This window comes from Mixophyes fleayi, chromosome 9 (assembly GCF_038048845.1).
Source record: "Mixophyes fleayi isolate aMixFle1 chromosome 9, aMixFle1.hap1, whole genome shotgun sequence".
NCBI lineage: Eukaryota > Metazoa > Chordata > Amphibia > Anura > Limnodynastidae > Mixophyes > Mixophyes fleayi.
In genome coordinates this window covers 454923-475880 of record NC_134410.1, presented here as the reverse complement: position 1 = coordinate 475880, position 20958 = coordinate 454923, and the positions used below count along the sequence as shown (strand labels likewise).

Genomic DNA, 20958 nt, shown 5'->3' with positions numbered 1-20958 from the left:
GCCCGGGCTATTCTACCCAATAACCCCTCTCTACACCATTTATTCTCCTATACTCAAACAGCTGACAGACCCCCAGACTAACAGAGCTGTGTGACTGGATCATACAGCCCCCACAAGCATTGTTCCCATTACTATCTGGCTGCACCAATATGCACTATGTGGCACTTCCCCTCAGTGATTGTAAGATGGCGAGCAGCACCCTCCTACCGCTTTGTCTCTTGCTACCCGGGCCTTGTTTTATTACAGTCTTTGTTCCCAGTTGTAAAGCTGCACGGAGAATGATGGTACCAGTGGATTATGTATATATGTGACTGGATGGGCTTACCCCACTATCTGGTCTGTTGTGGGAAGAAGATGAAGGTATGTTCTACTTAAACAGTGTATCTGGGTTTCTTTCTCACCATCAGTAACCAACTGGTACTGACCAGGCTCCTTTTTGCGGCACCTAGAACCGCTTACCTCTGGGGTAGCTGGTATAGCTACTGCAGCACCTCTTTGCTGTGGGCTGGCTGGTACCTCCTGATCGCTTGCCATGAATCAGAACTGCTGGGTAGCGGGCAAAGTGTTCAACACAGGACAGCCGGGGAAAGGATTAGAGTGTAAGCTCTTATCTGTTGGTCACAGGATACAGCAGGTAATAGTCGCAGGCAGAATCTTCAAGCAGTGATGTTTATTGCTCAAGGGGTCCTTACAAGGGACATTCCATTACACACTAGGTGTAGGTACTAGTGATCATCCAGAAGTATGGATGCTATAATGCAGTTAGAATACAAGATACAGCTCCCATATACTGTTTCTGACATGTTGGCAGGGGGTAAGCCAGCTCCCTTCCTAGTTGGCACCACAAAGTCTGAGATATTACATCAGATATTTAGCCTCAGGTCGCAATATATTCTCTAATCTTGGATTTAACAAAATTCACATCAGTCTATTGTGATTTCCTAAATTACTTGCTGGTTACATTATGTAGTCCATCTGTCTTTTTAACAAGACAGGATAGTAGGTAACGACCCTTTCATCATCATCACCATTTATTTATATAGCGCCACTGATTCTGCAGCGCTGTACAGAGAACTCATTCACATCAGTCCCTGCCCCATTGGGGCTTACAGTCTAAATTCCCTAACATGCACATACACACACACACACACAGACACAGACTAGGGTCAATTTTTTTTTTTTTTATAGCAGCCAATTAACCTACTTGTATGTTTTTGGAGTGTGGGAGGAAACCGGAGCACCCGGAGGAAACCCACGCAAACACGGGGAGAACATACAAACTCCACACAGATAAGGCCATGGTCGGGAATTGAATTCATGACCCCAGTGCTGTGAGGCAGAAGTGCTAACCACTAGGCCACCGTGCTGCCCTTTGCTGTGTATTCAGGCTAAAAAAAGTGTTGGTTGCTCACAGATGAAAAAAGGCTGAATTATCATGGGACTTCATTACGGCAGACAGTTGCAGAAACAAATTCCCTTTAACCTGGCATCAGTACATTTGCAATGATAAACATTGGTGCACTACTCCACTAACTGAAATACATTGATCTAAGAAGTTACTGCTAAATGATCCAGCATATATAATATATATATATATATATATATATATATATATATATATATATATATATATATATATATCACATCAGGATAGGGTGGTCATATATACCTTTAATGTACAGTAATTGAACTGTAACACCTAGTAATGTTCTTGTAACAGGATTGGGCTTACTCTGCTCCCGGTCTTTCCCTCTCAACAGTTTATTAGTTTTATAGTTTGGACTGGGGGTCCCTTTAACCGCCAGTAACCCTACCCGTCTACCTTTTAACACAGGAATATTACACTTAATATTTACATCAGTGGTAAGCTCTACCCACAAGGAACAATTAGCATTATCTAAAATTGGGATTCAAACATAATAAACCGCAGTCTGTTATTTCCCATATAACTGCATCATTGGAACAGATTCCATATGACACACACAGACAAACAGGAGATGCCCTGGTTGTATTCATGCAACAGAATGCAGTGGTCTAGGTAACACCGTACCCCTACCTGACTCAGATGTTAATTTATATGTGATTTTCTGTCACAAATTATATACTATTTGCATTTACAATAATATGCCAGGATCACTGCACCGATAATAGGAATAAATTCATATTGGCTGTCTCTCCCCATTTTAGTGTGAGTGTAAGGTGAATGCAGACAGTGATAACATGTAAATAAGGAGGTACATGGATTTAGGGCTCCGAGCTATCCGTAATATAGTCAGCATCCTAAAACCATCTTTACAGCCAGATTAACTAAGGCTGTTGTGAGTTTGAGTCATTAACTCCATAATGAGTGAATTTGTCCCAGTTTGCTTCAAAAATATTTTTATTAGACATCAGTTGCATAAGTTGTTATTATTCTTATTAACCTATAAATATGTGGACATGATGTAAGGTATTTGGGACACTGAGGTTGAGGGATCATTATATTGTTCCATACCCAGAAATCTTTTCTGTTTGTGCTGAGCCGCTCACATACACCTGAGTTTCTGTGTATATAAAAACCAAATTCTCGCCCTGCCCATGTTATGTAAGGAAAAGTAACCCGACACTGCGTATTGGGCAATATCATCACTCATCCCTGTGTTCTGCTAATACAGACATCCCATAATGCTCTGCTGCCTGAATCATGACCTAGTATGTCCATCGCATGTTCTTTTGATCAGTTACTAACAGAGTGGTCAGGGTGAGCTGCGCTGAACGACGCCGAACTGCGCCAGCGGGAGAGGATACGTTCCCTACACATCTTCATACTATGGCACGTCTTATGTACTAGGCTATATATGAATTACAGTACCAAGATCCAGTATGAAATATCTGCTTTATTACAGAGTAACACTGGAACCTGTGTATGTAACAGTTATATGTAAGATGAAGGGGGTTCCGTGCCCCGTTCACGTGTAACGTCGTCTCTCTTGTGGCCGTAGAGTTCTGCCTTATTGTCTGTCCTGTGACTGAGCCCTCACATTGTGGGCAGTCTACCAGAAAGCCCAGGGGTGATGTGGTTAGTGAGGTACCCCTTATACTTCCAGCTGGAGCCCTAGCTTGCCTCCTATTGCTGGGTTACCTTTCTCTTTACTTGCACCTTTTTGTTCAATTGGCCTCTTCTTGAGATCTAGGTGGTGCTGTATGGTGTAATGGTACCTATGCCTCTGACCTCGCCTTGGGGGGGGGCCCTCTGACCTCGCTTTTTTTTGGGGGGGGGGGCCCTCTGACCTCGCTTTGGGGTGGGCCCTCTGACCTCGCTTTGTGGGGGGGGGGCCTCAGACCTCGCCTTGGGGGGGGGGGGCCCTCTGACCTCACCTTGGGGGGGCCCCCTCTGACCTCGCCTGAGGGAGGGGGCCCTCTGACCTCGCCGAGGGAGCCTCTGAGTGATACTGTGACGGATCCCATGAGTCTCCCCCCTCAGCTGGCCCTAATCAGAACTCTTAAGGCCCGTGGGGTCCTAGACAGGGTTCTTTTCTCTTTTGAAGAGGGAATGAGGGTTACTTGGCACTTTGTGCATGTGTTAGACGGGGTGTATGCACCTCGGGATTGCTGATATTATTAGTGATCTGTGATACTTGTACACTTTGCAGAAAGAGGAGCCTGACATCTAGACTTTGTTACTGGTAATCTATTCAGTTTGCCAATAAAGGGTGTCACTTGAACCCCACTTTCATCTGCTTCGATCAGTGGCGGACACTGTACAGGATCTCCACTCCTAACAGCTAAAACACAGCACAGTCGCTCCTAATTATTTCCTAAGCATTTGTAAGCAGGAGCATTACAAAGCTTCCGAATCGCAGGTGTGACTCCAGCCTAAAACACAGGTGTACCACTTCACAATGGGGGAAGCAGCTCGGTCTCTTGATCACATTGCTCACCTGACAGACCGGTGTGTCATCCTCCTGCATGGACTCCTCCCTTACACACACAGCTATATTCCCTGCATCCCTTCACCCTGCACACACACATACTACCTCTTCATCATGGTGCAGGCACAGCAGAGGCACAAGCTGTCACGGTTTGGGAGCGTGGCGTCCTTATCTGGAGGATGGAACCTGCGCAGCCGCATATGGTGTGTATATGTGTGTGTGTATGTGTGTGTGTGTATATATATATATATATATATATATGTGTGTGTATATGTATCGGGATTTATCTACCAGGTGCGAGAGATACCTCTGTGTTAATGTGGTGTGTATACTACATATTCTTATATTGTGCCCTGTAGTTGTGCAGTGTTAGTGTGTGTTTCCTGAGATACACAGGCGCAGTGTTACATATAGCTTTGTAACCTCCTTTATTTATAGCAAAAAAAATGCTACATGTAACACTTTAAATCCCAGGTAACGTCTCCACTAATTGTTTGTGAGATGGCATTTCTGTTAATGTTGCAGAAATGTATCAAGTGTGATGTATAATATAGTTACTGTATATGTACTATATACAGTAAATATATATATATATAAAATATACACTGTCTCTGCCAGCTGCCTTCTTCCCATAGTGCATCCTGGTGCCATCTCTTCCTCAGGTAAATGACGCACACGCACCCAGCCGTCCACATAATGTAAAACAAAACGTGATTCATCAGACCAGGCCACCTTCTTCCACTGCTCCATGGTCCAGTTCTGGCGCTCAGGTGCCCATTGTTGGTGTTTTCAGCGGTGGACAGGGGTCAGTATGGGCACTGACCGGTCTGTGGCTACACAGCCCCATACACAGCAAGCTGCGATGCTCTGTGTGTTCTGACACCTTTCTATCATACCCAGCAGTAACTTTCTCAGCAGTTTGTGCTACAGTAGCTCTTCTGTGGGATTGGATCAGACGGGCTATACTTGGGGCCGCGCACATCAACGAGCCTTGGTTGCCCATGACCCTGTCTCTGGTTCGCTGGTTGTCTTTCCTTGGGCCACTTTTTGTGGGTACTAACCACCCACAATACATGTCGTTTTGGAGATGCTGTGACCCAGGCATCTAGCCATCGCAATTTGACCCTCGGATCCTTACGTTGCCCATTTTTCCTGCTTCCAACACATCAACTTCAAGAACTGACTGTTCACTCGTTGCCTAATATATCCCACCCCTTGGCAGCTGCCATTGTAACCAGATAATCAGTGTTATTCACTTCACTTCTGATCGGTGTATATTGGAGAGCATCTGTACACTTGTAGAGGCATAGCTGTTGTTTATCACCAGAGTTCATGGTTTGTTATAATGTATCACTGCAGCGTTATTCTGTTCCTTGATTCCATCTGACAGGCTGGTAAAATATGCGCCTTGTAAGACAGAGCGTAGAGGAAGACGATGCAGCTCTTACATCACACCACATGAGTGCACAGACCTGTATCTGTGACCTAAATATTTCATGTTACATCATGTGGAAAGGATCTGTTTCCCTGTCTAGTAACAGAGTTTCAGGAAGACTTTATTGGCAGGAGGAGAGATAATCATGTATTAATCACTCAGAAACTTTCCACACGACTTGAGATTTATACATCAGTTGTCTGTATAGAAATAAGAAGCTTTATATTACGGAATAAGTTCAGTTGTTATAAACGGATTTGAAAGTTGCTGTGAGACAGCCAGGCCGGTGTTACACACATGGCGACACATACGGCCAGTAACGCTGAGCTTCTGACGCCGTCTAAATGCTGCATGCGTGTATTGGCGCTAGACGCCTTAATATATTGTGTAGATGGTTGAATGTCTGTTTCTCCTAGTTTCTGACTACATGCTGCCATATTTCTGTAAAATTCTGACCCACATGCAAGTAATAACAATGCAGACGACGGGCACTTTGTAACTTAGAGCATGACTTTTTTACAGGGTTTTAGCGGCGATTGGTATATGCAGAGATAACATCATGATGATGAGACATCCGTATAATACACCCGGGTGTGCATCTGGTTTCCAGAGACGCGTAGGCTGGTTGTCTTCTGGCTAATCTGCTGGTGGGTGGCTTGTAGGTTGCAGCTTCACTGGGGCAGGGATGGTTTGTTTTGTTCTCATATTATGTGTCTCTGTCCGTCTGAGCATTACTCCTGCGTCCCTCCTTGTTTTCTGCTTGATTTCCCTGTAAATGGATCGGCACACAGCTGGTCATTACTGTGCACAATCTCCTGGTCATTGCTAATATGCTGGTTCTTGGAGTGAATTACTTTAGGTAGTATGCAGTATGTTGCTGGTCATTGATTGGTAGGATATGCTGGGAATAATCATGTGCTGGCCATTCATTGATAGAGGGAGATATGCATTGTATAACCTACAGACACCTGTTTGTGTGTGTGGGGGGGGGATATGCATCGTATAACCACCATACATCTGTGGGGAGGGGGATATGCATCGTATAACCACCATACATCTGTGGGGAGGGGGATATGCATCGTATAACCACCATACATCTGTGGGGGGGGGGGATATGCATCGTATAACCACCATACATCTGTGGGGAGGGGGATATGCATCGTATAACCACCATACATCTGTGGGGAGGGGGATATGCATCGTATAACCACCATACATCTGTGGGGAGGGGGATATGCATCGTATAACCACCATACATCTGTGGGGAGGGGGATATGCATCGTATAACCACCATACATCTGTGGGGAGGGGGATATGCATTGTATAACCACCATATTATTATTATCTTTTATTTGTTAGGCGCCACAAGGTTTCCGCAGCGCCGCACATAGTACTAACAGTAGACTATACAGGGTATAACAGTACAGAACAATAAACAAAAGTACCAATACTTCAGAAACTCCAGGCAGGCAGATGCAATAGACACGGAGCAGAAGAACGGGTAAGGAGACAGGAGGGAAGAGGGCCCTGCTCATACGAGCTTACATCCTAAGGGAGGGTAAACAGACCAGGCACAAGAGGAGCCAGTTGAGGGAATGGGAGAGAGGGGAGAATGAGTGGAGGAGATGGGGGTTAAGTGGATGGTTGGTAGGTCTTAAGGAACAGGTGAGTTTTGAGTGCACGTTTGAAGGAGCACAGAGTAGGAGAGAGGCGGATTAAGGGAGAGGGAGGTCATTCCAGTGAAGGGGGGCTGCACGGGAAAAGTCCTGGATTCTGGAATGGGAAGAGATGATAAGGGTAGAGGAGAGGCGGCGGTCATTGGCCGAGCGCAGGGAGCGGGCAGGAGTGTGAATGGAGAGGAGGTTAGAGATATAAGGGGCAGTAGAGTGGGAGAGAGCCTTGTAGGTGGTGGTGAGGAGTTTGAAAAGAATTCTGTAGGGGAAGGGGAGCCAGTGAAGGGCGAGGCAGAGGATGAGCGTGAGAGGTAGATGAGTCTTGCGGCCGCATTGAGTATAGAGCGGAGGGGGGAGAGACGGGAGTGGGGGAGGCCGGTGAGGAGCAGGTTGCAGTAATCCAGGCGGGAGATGATGAGTGCGTGTATGATGGTTTTGGTGGCCTCCTGAGAGAAGGGGACGGATGCGGGCGATGTTGCGTAGTAGGGCAGGTAGAGGGTGGAGAGGAAAGAATGAGAGAGCGAACTTCTTCACCTGTTGTAGGGCAGAAAGAGCACCAGAGTTGGGTGTTGGTGGGAGGTGAAGCGAAGAGGGAGGCGGGAGAAGGGGAGGAGGAGATGTTCAGTCTGATGGCCTCAATTTTGGAAGAGAAAAAGGTGGCAAAGTCAGAAGTGGAGAGGGAAGATGGGACAGAAGGGGGTGGGGGGGAGAGTAGGGAGCTTAAGGTGGCAAAGAGGCGGCGGGGATTGGAGGACTGAGAAGAAATGAGGGACTTAAAGAAGGATTGTTTGGTGAGGGAGAGGGCGGAGCAGAAAGAAGAGAGGATGAATTTAAAGTGAATGAAGTCGGCCAGGGAACGAGATTTCCTCCAGAGGCGTTCAGCAGTGCGAGAGCACTTTTGAAGGAAGCGGGTGAGTTTTGAGTGCCAGGGCTGGGGAAGGATGTGGCGTCTGCTGACAGTAGAGGCCGGGGCGACAGCGTCCAGGGCAGTAGTGAGGGAGAGATTGTAGAGGGAGGATGCCTGGTCAGGACAGACCAGGGAGGGAAGGGGTGATAGGAGAGTTTCAAGAGAAGGAGAAGGAGGTAGGGTCAATAGCGTCAAGGTTGCGCCTGGTGAGGGTGGCTTTGGGCAAGGCAGGAGCAGGGAAGGAGGACCGAGTGAAGGAGAGGAGATGGTGGTCAGAGAGTGGGAAGGGAGAGTTAGAGAAGTCAGAGATATCACAGAGATGAGAGAAGACAAGGCCGAGGGAGTGACCAAGACAGTGGGTGGGGGAAGAGGTCCACTGAGTAAGGCCTAGGGAGGAGGAAAGGGCGAGAAGTTTGATGGTGGCGGGGTCAGAACAGTTGTCAATAGAAATATTAAAGTCACCAAGTATGATGGAGGGAAGGTCAGAGGAAAGGTAGTGGGGGAGCCAGGAAGCGAAGATGTCAAGGAAAAGGGAGGAGGGGCCTGGGGGACGGTAGATGACAGAGACACGGAGGTGGATGGGGGAGAAGAGCCGGATGGAGTGTACTTCAAAGGAAGAGAAGGAGAGGGAAGGTAAAGAAGGAATGACCCGAAAAGGGGTGGGGCAGCGAGAGATGGGCGAGAGCAGGGGGCTGGGGGAGAGGATGGGTATAGGAAAGGAGCGGGGCGGCATGGTGAGGGACAGGGATGGACTGGGACTAAGAGAAGGGGCAAGGGTAATTAACACAGAGGTGAGGGCAGCCATACATCTGTGGGGGGGATACGCATTGTATAACCACCATACATCTGTGGGGAGGGGGATATGCATTGTATAACCACCATACATCTGTGGGGAGGGGGATATGCATTGTATAACCACCATACATCTGTGGGGAGGGGGATATGCATTGTATCACCTACAGACACCTGTGGGGGGGATATGCATTGTATAACCATCATACATCTGTGGGGAGGGGGATATGCATTGTATAACCACCATACATCTGTGGGGAGGGGAATATCATCATCATCACCATTTATTTATATAGTGCCACTGATTCTGCAGCGCTGTACAGAGAACTCATTCACATCAGTTCCTGCCCCATTGGAGCTTACAGTCTAAATTCCCTATCATACACACAGACAGACAGACAGAGACTAGGGTCAATTTTGATAGCAGCCAATTAACCTACCAGTATGTTTTTGGAGTGTGGGAGGAAACCGGAGCACCCGGAGGAAACCCACGCAAACACGGGGAGAATATACAAACTCCACACAGATAAGGCCATGGATGGGAATTAAACTCATGACCCCAGCGCTGTGAGGCAGAAGTGCTAACCACTTAGCCACCGTGCTGCCCCATATGCATTGTATAACCACCATACATCTGTGGGGAGGGGGATATGCATTGTATAACCACCATACATCTGTGGGAGGGGGGGATATGCATTGTATAACCGCCAGACATCTGGGGGTGGGGGGGATATGCATTGTATAACATGGACATCAGATATTTTGGGGTCTGCACTGTACAGCAGCCTTGAGAACAGGGTGAACACTGTATAGAGTTATAGTTGTCTGTGTGGAGGGGGAGGGAGCTGTTATACTGCAAAATATATATTTTGGGGGTTTAGTGGTTGTTTAAAGCTTCTGATACTAGGTTTTCCATGTTTCCACCTTATTTTACCAAACACGATTATCTTTATCCGTGCAGTCTATAGGAAGTGTAACAATCTGGGTCAGATAGCGCTCGATGTTACCCTGGACATCCTTCTATTCTTCCTCCATATTCCTCACTCCCCAGCCTTAGGGTCTGCTTCATATAGTGTCAAACATTTGCTGAGCTCTCAAGTCGTGATTTTAATTTTACAGATCTTAAAATAGCAATAATATAACCTGTGGAACCAGTCCGAGCCCAAGGAGCTTTTCTGGATGTATATTATATTCCAAACATTAGGTGACCTATATTAGCGCTCACTGTGCTCGTACTGATCACTCTGGAGTGCTGAATTTGTTTCCATTGTTAGGTCAGATTATTGTTATTAGTTACAGTACAATCCCAAATATATTTGTACTTGTTATCAAAGCTCCAGAGATAACTGCAAGTTCTTGATCTAAAATCATATCCATGTAAAAAATGGTTTTTTAGTCTCTAGAAACTCTGCTGAAATATTTTTTTGAGCTGCTTAAAATCTCCTGCGGGTGATTACATGAAACCTTGGTTTGTTCTCTGCCAGCCAATGGTTACATAAAATATCTTGGTTATTTGGCACTTTGGGAACTTTAGCTTACAGGTGAGAATATTGAAGACCTTTATCCTGTTGGATTGTCTTCTACCTTCAGTTCAAAAGCCATTTTAGAAACTATTCCTAGGTCTAGAGTACTGGAGCCAATCCTGGGTGCTCCACGCTTGGATGCGGAAATTATGACTCTATATCTCGGAGACGTGCTTACACCTAACTGTAGTAGTAGTGTTATAGAATGAATATCTAGTCAGAAATGAACAGTGAAGATCAGCAATAATTCTGTTACCTGAAAATAATTCCACCCACATGACTCTGTACATTACATCCTCCATTATTCATATTCCACGAGCTCCTGATCTCGCTGCCCCAGCAAACAGAGCAGAATATGAGGTCAGTTGATGAGACAATTGGTACATGTGTGAGGTCCTCAGCCGTCCCGGTAGTGGTTGGTGCACGTGTGAGGTCCTCAGCCGTCCCGGTAGTGGTTGGTGCATGTGTGAGGTCCTCGGCTGTCCCGGTAGTGGTTGGTGCATGTGTGAGGTCCTCAGCCGTCCCGGTAGTGGTTGGTGCATGTGTGAGGTCCTCGGCCGTCCCGATAGTGGTTGGTGCATGTGTGAGGTCCTCAGCCGTCCCCGTAGTGGTTGGTGCATGTGTGAGGTCCTCAGCCGTCCCGGTAGTGGTTGGTGCATGTGTGAGGTCCTCGGCTGTCCCGGTAGTGGTTGGTGCATGTGTGAGGTCCTCGGCTGTCCCGGTAGTGGTTGGTGCATGTGTGAGGTCCTCGGCCGTCCCGGTAGTGGTTGGTGCATGTGTGAGGTCCTCGGCTGTCCCGGTAGTGGTTGGTGCATGTGTGAGGTCCTCGGCCGTCCCGGTAGTGGTTGGTGCATGTGTGAGGTCCTCGGCAGTCCCGGTTGTGGTTGGTGCATGTGTGAGGTCCTCAGCCGTCCCCGTAGTGGTTGGTGCATGTGTGAGGTCCTCAGCCGTCCCGGTAGTGGTTGGTGCATGTGTGAGGTCCTCAGCCGTCCCGGTAGTGGTTGGTGCATGTGTGAGGTCCTCGGCCGTCCCGGTAGTGGTTGGTGCATGTGTGAGGTCCTCGGCAGTCCCGGTTGTGGTTGGTGCATGTGTGAGGTCCTCAGCCGTCCCCGTAGTGGTTGGTGCATGTGTGAGGTCCTCAGCCGTCCCGGTAGTGGTTGGTGCATGTGTGAGGTCCTCGGCTGTCCCGGTAGTGGTTGGTGCATGTGTGAGGTCCTCAGCCGTCCCCGTAGTGGTTGGTGCATGTGTGAGGTCCTCGGCCGTCCCGATAGTGGTTGGTGCATGTGTGAGGTCCTCGGCCGTCCCGATAGTGGTTGGTGCATGTGTGAGGTCCTCGGCCGTCCCCGTAGTGGTTGGTGCATGTGTGAGGTCCTCGGCCGTCCCCGTAGTGGTTGGTGCATGTGTGAGGTCCTCGGCCGTCCCCGTAGTGGTTGGTGCATGTGTGAGGTCCTCGGCCGTCCCGGTAGTGGTTGGTGCATGTGTGAGGTCCTCGGCCGTCCCGGTAGTGGTTGGTGCATGTGTGAGGTCCTCGGCCGTCCCGGTAGTGGTTGGTGCATGTGTGAGGTCCTCGGCCGTCCCGGTAGTGGTTGGTGCATGTGTGAGGTCCTCGGCCGTCCCGGTAGTGGTTGGTGCATGTGTGAGGTCCTCGGCAGTCCCGGTTGTGGTTGGTGCATGTGTGAGGTCCTCGGCCGTCCCCGTAGTGGTTGGTGCATGTGTGAGGTCCTCAGCCGTCCCGGTAGTGGTTGGTGCATGTGTGAGGTCCTCGGCTGTCCCGGTAGTGGTTGGTGCATGTGTGAGGTCCTCAGCCGTCCCCGTAGTGGTTGGTGCATGTGTGAGGTCCTCGGCCGTCCCGATAGTGGTTGGTGCATGTGTGAGGTCCTCGGCCGTCCCGATAGTGGTTGGTGCATGTGTGAGGTCCTCGGCCGTCCCCGTAGTGGTTGGTGCATGTGTGAGGTCCTCGGCCGTCCCCGTAGTGGTTGGTGCACGTGTGAGGTCCTCAGCCGTCCCGGTAGTGGTTGGTGCATGTGTGAGGTCCTCGGCTGTCCCGGTAGTGGTTGGTGCATGTGTGAGGTCCTCAGCCGTCCCCGTAGTGGTTGGTGCATGTGTGAGGTCCTCGGCCGTCCCGATAGTGGTTGGTGCATGTGTGAGGTCCTCGGCCGTCCCGATAGTGGTTGGTGCATGTGTGAGGTCCTCGGCCGTCCCGTAGTGGTTGGTGCATGTGTGAGGTCCTCGGCCGTCCCCGTAGTGGTTGGTGCATGTGTGAGGTCCTCGGCCGTCCCGTAGTGGTTGGTGCATGTGTGAGGTCCTCGGCCGTCCCCGTAGTGGTTGGTGCATGTGTGAGGTCCTCGGCCGTCCCGGTAGTGGTTGGTGCATGTGTGAGGTCCTCGGCCGTCCCGGTAGTGGTTGGTGCATGTGTGAGGTCCTCGGCCGTCCCGGTAGTGGTTGGTGCATGTGTGAGGTCCTCGGCCGTCCCGGTAGTGGTTGGTGCATGTGTGAGGTCCTCGGCCGTCCCGGTAGTGGTTGGTGCATGTGTGAGGTCCTCGGCCGTCCCGGTAGTGGTTGGTGCATGTGTGAGGTCCTCGGCTGTCCCGGTAGTGGTTGGTGCATGTGTGAGGTCCTCGGCAGTCCCGGTAGTGGTTGGTGCATGTGTGAGGTCCTCGGCCGTCCCGGTAGTGGTTGGTGAATGTGTGAGGTCCGATTGTACATATGTGACTCTGATGCTGACTGCTATATGGTGTAAATACACAATGACTGATTTGCACTGTGATCAACCTTATCAATAACTCCTCTGATCGGATGTATCTAGATCTTGGGGGCTTAATAAATAAGCCCCTGTCTCTGGAGACAAGGATGATCGTTTTTGTTGCAGCGATAAATTCCTTTTTGTAGCAATTTACCCCCAAAAATATTGCCAGCTGAGTGATACTAGCCTGGAAGTGTTTGGTGGTGGGACTGGTGGAGGTATAATAAGGACCTAGGGGGTTTCTTTGGAGACACCCCCTCCCCATAGGAGAAATGGCCAGCAACTTATTGCCAATACAGAGATTATACATGTATGCTGTGCATAGCAGGGAAGTGTTCCTACTGAACTACAAGTCCCAGGTTTCTGTATGCAGAGCACAAATAGAGAACATGTTCCCAGGTCTCATAGTGTGGGATACATAATGCTGGATAGGTGTGATGCTGATCACAGGCTGTTCCTGGTTCGGTGACATATAGCAAAGTGTTCTGTCCCGAAGTAATAACTGACATCACTATGTCTGCTGTAGGTGCACAGAACCACAACGTAGTGTGTTCTTATATCTGTCTCCGGGGACACTCATGTCCTCAACAGAACCACCAGAGGGTGGTTATGCTTTGTATGACCACTAGATTTTGGGGGTTGGGGGATATGCATTGTATGACCACCAGAGATTTGGAGGACGGGGGAGGATATGCATTGTATGACCACTAGATTTTGGGGGTTGGGGGGATATGCATTGTATGACCACCAGAGATTTGGAGGACGGGAGAGGATATGCATTGTATGACCACTAAATTTTGGGGGTTGGGGGATATGCATTGTATGACCACCAGAGATTTGGAGGACGGGAGAGGATATGCATTGTATGACCACTAGATTTTGGGGGTTGGGGGGATATGCATTGTATGACCACCAGAGATTTGGAGGACGGGGGAGGATATGCATTGTATGACCACTAGATTTTGGGGGTTGGGGGATATGCATTGTATGACCACCAGAGATTTGGAGGACGGGGGAGGATATGCATTATATAACATAGAGAGATTGTGGGGTGTGCCTGTTTAGCACTCGGGGTCTACAGCCTCTGGATGGGAGAATGAGTTAGGGGGTACCTCTGTACGTGTTTGTGGTTAGTTATGTCCTAGTATCAGTTTTCGCCCGCTGTACGGTGCTACGGACCCTTTGTGTCACCCTGTAAATAAGATTAATGATGATAATAGTACTGTAACATGTGTCCTGTTCTTCTCTGAGTTAGGAAGTTTTACCCTTGTCCTTGTTTTTGTTGTTGCAGTATGTAGTATTTGCCTTAAGCTGCCTCTCCCTCCTTTCACTCGCCCTACGGTTAACAATCCACCCTTAAGCTGACTGCGACCTTCATACATTTGTGTCTAACACATTCCTGGCAATTGTCTCATGTTTCTTCCCTGTCTCCTATGTCTGTGTACAGTTTGTACCCAGCTGTCTACACCAGGTATTACTCCGCCCTTTCCACCCCTCCCCTCCATACGATCTTCTGTCCCTCTGTACTCAGCTCTCACTTCTCTCCGTCCTATGAATGATATCGCTGCTTCCTCTGTTTTCAAATGGAAATTCTATTTCCCAGGACAAAACTGGTTGGCTGGAGAGACACCATCCGCAGAATGGCGGGCGACCAGGTGAAATCCACGCCGCCTCATCTGGACCTCGACTTCCATTGTAAGTGCCCCATGGACTATATGTAATAATATACCTTGTATATAAGAAGGCCATAGTTGTTATTGATTATGTATGTTAATTATATACATATAGACCGATAGTGACATAGTATAATGTATGAGAATCACCTGGGGGCTATAATGTACATTCTATTGTCCGAGGACACCAGACACTCTATACACAGTGTATTGTATTTGGCCTGAGATTCAGGAAGCCAGGTATAGTAATTATGATTACAGGGTGGAGTATTAAAATAAGGTATGAAAATAATGTTGGGTAACACAGAAACTGAATAGTGATCGTGTGTGTAATATGTTCTTTATTGTTTCTCATTAATCCGGGTTAGTATATAGCTAATTATTGTGATTTCTATAGAAACCAAGGGCTAGATTTACTAAACTGTGGGTTTGGAAAGATGGAGCTGTTGCCTATAGCAACCAATCAGATTCTAGCTGTCATTTATTTCGTACATTCTACAAAATGACAGTTAGAATCTGATTGGTTGCTATAGGTAACATCTCCACTTTTCCAACCCCGCAGTTTAGTAAATAAACCCCCAAGAGTTGGTCTGGTTCCCTGGGGAGTGAATATTGGGGGTGATCATCGTCATGTTTAGGGGGCCATAGATTCAGTTGCGTCCAATCATTGTGGTGTAAAGACCACTTAGTAGAGAGCGTATTCTACAAGGAGGAGTAAGTGTAGGAAGATAGTGGGGTAACAGATCAGCAGTACATCCTGCAGGGGGTATAATGGTCTATATCACCCATCATGTCCGACACCGAGCAGTCGGTGCACTTCTCTGTGTACGTACATGTGTGTCACCGGAATACACAGTAATAAGCTGGGAGTATATGACCGGTTCAGATTCGGGGGTACATACCCAGGTGTGTATGGTCAACTTAGATTTAGGGGTGCATACCTGGGTGTGTATAATTGTCTCAGATTTAGGGGTACACACCCGGGTGTGTATGATTGGCTCAGATTTAGGGGTACACACCCGGGTGTGTATGATTGGCTCAGATTTAGGGGTACACACCCGGGTGTATATAATTGTCTCAGATTTATGGGTACATACCCGGGTGTATATAATTGTCTCAGATTTATGGGTACATACATACCCGAGTGTGTATGATCGGCTCAGATTTAAGGGTACATACATCCCCAGGTGTGTATGATCAACTTAGATTTAGGGGTACATACCCGGTGTATATAATTGGCTCAGATTTAGGGGTACACACCCGGGTGTGTATGATCGGTTCAGATTTAGGGGTACATACATCCCCAGGTGTTTATGATCAACTCAGATTTAGGGGTACACACCCGGGTGTATATAATTGTCTCAGATTTAGGGGTACATACATACCCAAATGTGTATGATTGGCTCAGATTTAGAGATACACACCCGGGTGTGTATAATTGTCTCAGATTTAGGGGTACACACCCAGGTGTGTATAATTGTCTCAGATTTAGGGGTACACACCCGGGTGTGTATAATTGTCTCAGATTTAGGGGTACATACCCGGGTGTATATAATTGTCTCAGATTTAGGGGTACATACATACCAGAGTGTGTATGATCGGCTCAGATTTAGAGGTACATACATCCCCAGGTGTGTATGATCAACTTAGATTTAGGGGTACATACCCGGTGTGTATAATTGTCTCAGATTTAGGGGTACACACCCGGGTGTGTATAATTGTCTCAGATTTAGGGGTACACACCCGGGTGTGTATAATTGTCTCAGATTTAGGGGTACATACCCGGGTGTGTATAATTGTCTCAGATTTAGGGGTACATACCCAGGTGTGTATAATTGGCTCAGATTTAGGGGTACATACATACCCGAGTGTGTATGATTGGCTCAGATTTAGGGGTACACACCCGGGTGTGTATAATTGGCTCAGATTTAGGGGTACACACCCGGTGTGTATGATCGGTTTAGATTTAGGGGTACACACCCGGGTGTGTATAATTGTCTCAGATTTAGGGGTACATTTGCATAATCCGTAGAGGATAAATTGCTTGTTCAGCAGGATGAGATGAGCTGGGAACACACCGCTGCGATGTGAGTACAGGAATTACCCTCCAGTCACTGGGTTAGTACATTACGTACCTGTAACCTGAGCTCCTTCCTTAATGCTGGCCGTACACATCTGACATTGTATTAGATGTATTATTATATGGTATATAATCGCTGTATGATTACGTATTACATGGCTACGTGTTGCTTATTTGGGGATAACGTCTCCTGTCCGTCTCTCTGCAGCTCTGGCCAGTCAGGAGCTGAGTCTGAAACAGATGGAGCTGAATTCTGCTACAGCCAAACTGGATGTGCTGAGACTGGAGCTGGAGAAGAGACGGTCGCCCAGCGGCCCCAGCAAGGGAGAGGTATATACAGTATTGTGGCGGTTCTTCTAGTCATTGCTGGTGACACAGATTATCTAACCCACGCTCTCGTTATTCCCCCTCACAGGCTACAGACGTTCTCACCCCCACCCTGTCCCCGTCTCTCACACGACGCTCTCAGCCATTACAACCCCCTCCATCGTCTCTGCATCCCCAAAGACTCCGGCCCCCAGAGTCGTCAGTGCTCCATTCACTTCCCACGCTCTCCACACTACCCCTCGGCTCCTCCCCCAACTTTACACGTAAGACCCTAACCAGTGAGGGTTCAGACACTTTTATCACCGTCCCCTCACGGCCTGCCTGGGGGCGACCTTCCTCACCCCGCCTACAGTACTACGATCGACCTGTATCCACGGCATCGTCCCGTCTCTCTTCAAGTACCTTTGATTACACAATTGGCCCCAGATCATCCTCCCCAGGCCCTGATGGACCTCCAGTTGGGATGTACACAGAATGGGGCCCACCTCAGAGGTTACCCTCCACATACGAGGCCCCGCCGGTCTTCACCCAGCCCAGGTTCTCAGGTGACTAAACATATTTTACTACATTATAATGTTATGTTCTGTTGTGTTTAATACAAAGTAAAACAACAAATAATTTTCCTGTTATTTGAGGGAGTTCACAATGTGTAGAGAGAGGATGACCCAGGGATGCATCATTAGATAGAAGTGATGGACTATAATAGACATGAGATTATCAGAGAACTGGATCATTACAGAACAGTCCAGGAACTGGGCGATGTAACCATCAGGGCAGAAGATAATGTCTTTATAGCGCAGGTAACAGGATTTTCTGTCTCGTTCACTTCTTCTCAGATGACGTCAGTTCCATGCGCCGCCATCCTCCACCTCACCGCAGCTGGAATGAGTCTGATCTGGATACGGTGTATGAGAAGAAGGCCCCTCAAGAAAGTGAGTGAACCTTGACGAGTGTGAGTGAGGGTGGGAGTGGTTTGAAGTCTTCTCCATATTAATATCCTAATTTCCTTCATTGCAGGGTCTGATCGGACATCTCTTGGGGTAGGGGTTCCTGTGGTGAAGGCCTGGCGGGAATCTAGTCTGGACCCTGCTCCAATGAAGGGCAAAGTGAGTGTCCGACCTCATACTGGATAGTCTGTAAACTCTGAATGTGTTTAGAATACAGCATAAAATAAAAATACATTTGTAGGAAAAACTGTGTAATAGAAAGAAGATCTGCGATCCAGCTTTGTAGTGTTTAGGCTCTGGAGGAGCGGCACAAACGCCATTATGTACCTGCTCTTGTGCCGCTGCAAGTTAGCGGGTTTTGTGGAGGAGCAGGTCTAACCCTGAGGTGTCTGGGTGAAACAAGCTGCACAGTGGGAGATGTTTAGGTTTTCTTTCCGTGGTGCCTTACAGGAAATAGCAAACAAAGTTCAGACACTGACGTACAATAAGGAAAGAGATTTCCCATTATATACGTATTAATCTTTGTGTAATCGTCTTCTTACTTTGTACGATACATTGACCACCCCCACTTCTTATGATATGGGGCTGCAGTCACAGTTTTCCATACATATTCCTTGTAATAAATGGGGACTATTGCTGGCTGGGTAACGAGATTCATGTGTGTTTATGTAAATTGATACTAACTCGAGCACTAAAATGCACCCGAAGGTAAAATCTAGATGCAGCGGAGAACTCTTCCTGAGAGTGAATGTCCCCTGAGGGCGAGGTAATTGCTGAGCTGGTAATCATCGTGTCTAAAACTGTGCATCCTTGTGTCTAGGACCCCTAATGACACAGAACGTTTTATCTGTCGAGACGGTGTCTGAATCATTGTGACTGTGTCTTGTAGAATGTAAGCACAGCTGGTCAGAGCACAATGTCCGCTACAGCTGTTCATAACCTCGCCGCAGGCTATACACCCATCAGTTGCACCTTCCATAAATATACAGAAGAAACATTAAGGAGTTTTAAAGAACCAGACAATCATATTAATGAAATATCAACTAGTTACTTTAAAGGGAAATGATCCCATATTTGTATTTCGTGTTTGTCTTCACCCTTATCCCTATAAATATTGCACTGTTCTTTCAGCTTTTTCTTTATTTTTTATTCCAGGGTGATGTCTCTTCTACTCTCCCCCGTGGTTACAAATTCACCTCCATGGACCGTGGTCCCCAGGGGCCGGATAGGGGCCATCAGGGGCCAGACCGTGGCTCTCAGGGGCCAGACCCTGGATGGAAGACTGGTACTGGAACCTTGCCTAGATCACTTCCGTCTCAGCAACCCATCTCTCGCATTCCTGTCCCACCACCTGGAGGTAGAGGCCAGCCACACAGACCCCTACCACTGTCCATGATTTTCCGTTTGCAGAATGCATTTTGGGAGCACCAAACTCCACCCCAGGCACAAGCAACACCCACTCCAAAAACCATGCTTCCTTCATCACCCGTTTCAGTGGTCTCAGACTCTCCACATACTGCTGCAGCAGCAGTGGCTCCGCCAGCAATTGAGGAGGTTCCTCGCCCTCTCAGCCCCACCCGTCTTCAGCCGCACCTCCCCCCGTCATTAGCAGAGGTACAAAGTTTGCTGGAAGATATGCCTCGACCACTAAGGAGACGGGGCTCCCAGGAACACACCATGCAGACCCCTCTTCTTCCCACTGACCACCGTCAATATCGGCAAATAATGGGCAGACTTTTTGGGAGGGCAGCCCCAAAACACTCTCCTGTCCCAGACCAGCCAAAAGCTGAGGAGAAGCATCAAGGATCTGCAAGTAGACCTGGCCCCCCTCCGGTGGAAAAGGTCATAGAGGAACAGAAATTCTCCAAGATGACTCCCATTCGTGAGGAGCAGAGGACTGAAGAGAAGCTGGAAAGCTCCACCCCTAAACCCAGTGTTAGTCTTGAGGACCCCATCTGCATCATCCTGGAGGCCTCAGAATCTAGAGTTGGGGCATCAAACATAGCTCAAGGAGAGGTGGAATTTGGTGTCCCTGAGGTGGTCAGTGCGAGTCAAAACCTGGTAAGTGGAGAAGGTGACACTTGAGTTCGGAATTTGGTATCTTGGAGATACAGAAGGGGGGCACATTGCATTGAGTTAGGGATTTGGTATCGTGGAGATACAGAAGGGGGGGCTCATTGCATTGAGTTAAAGATTTGGTGTTGGTGGAGATACATAGGGGGGCACATTGCATTGAGTTAGGGATTTGGTATCGTGGAGATACAGAAGGGGGGGCTCATTGCATTGAGTTAGGGATTTGGTATCGGTGGGGATACAGAAGGGGGGGCTCATTGCATTGAGTTAGGGATTTGGTATCGGTGGAGATACAGAAGGGGGGGGCACATTGCATTGAGTTAGGGATTTGGTATCGGTGGAGATACAGAAGGGGGGGCTCATTGCATTGAGTTAGGGATTTGGTATCGTGGAGATACAGAAGGGGGGGCACATTGCATTGAGTTAGGGATTTGGTATCGGTGGAGATACAGAAGGGGGGGCACATTGCATTGAGTTAGGGATTTGGTATCGGTGGAGATACAGAAGGGGGGGCACATTGCATTGAGTTAGGGATTTGGTATTGGTGGAGATACAGAAGGGGGGGCTCATTGCATTGAGTTAGGGATTTGGTATCGGTGGAGATACAGAAGGGGGGGCACATTGCATTGAGTTAGGGATTTGGTATCGGTGGAGATACAGAAGGGGGGGCACATTGCATTGAGTTAGGGATTTGGTATCGGTGGAGATACAGAAGGGGGAGCACATTGCATTGAGTTAGGGATTTAGTATCGGTGGAGATACAGAAGGGGGGGGCACATTGCATTGAGTTAGGGATTTGGTATTGGTGGAGATACAGAAGGGGGAGCACATTGCATTGAGTTAGGGATTTGGTATTGGTGGAGATACAGAAGGG

The 20958-nt window shown here is 48.2% G+C and overlaps 2 protein-coding genes across 4 annotated transcripts in view; one reads left to right on the top strand and one right to left on the bottom strand.

Annotated features, from left to right (window-relative positions):
- The window catches only part of POLR1G (RNA polymerase I subunit G), a 71976-nt gene that overhangs the window by 33173 nt on the left and 17845 nt on the right, over positions 1–20958 (bottom strand). The window lies entirely within an intron of this gene.
- Positions 1–20958, top strand: part of PPP1R13L (protein phosphatase 1 regulatory subunit 13 like) — a 39082-nt gene that overhangs the window by 11800 nt on the left and 6324 nt on the right. The window contains exons 1-7 of one of the 2 annotated variants that reach the window (XM_075186154.1): positions 3998–4114; positions 14588–14679; positions 16946–17067; positions 17153–17609; positions 17901–17996; positions 18082–18170; positions 19167–20072. In XM_075186154.1, the coding sequence (XP_075042255.1) occupies positions 4026–4114; positions 14588–14679; positions 16946–17067; positions 17153–17609; positions 17901–17996; positions 18082–18170; positions 19167–20072 (1851 nt within the window). In that variant the 5' untranslated portion in view covers positions 3998–4025. Of the gene's footprint in view, positions 1–3997; positions 4115–14587; positions 14680–16945; positions 17068–17152; positions 17610–17900; positions 17997–18081; positions 18171–19166; positions 20073–20958 lie in introns of those variants that run through there. The other variant, XM_075186155.1, reaches the window with a different exon arrangement.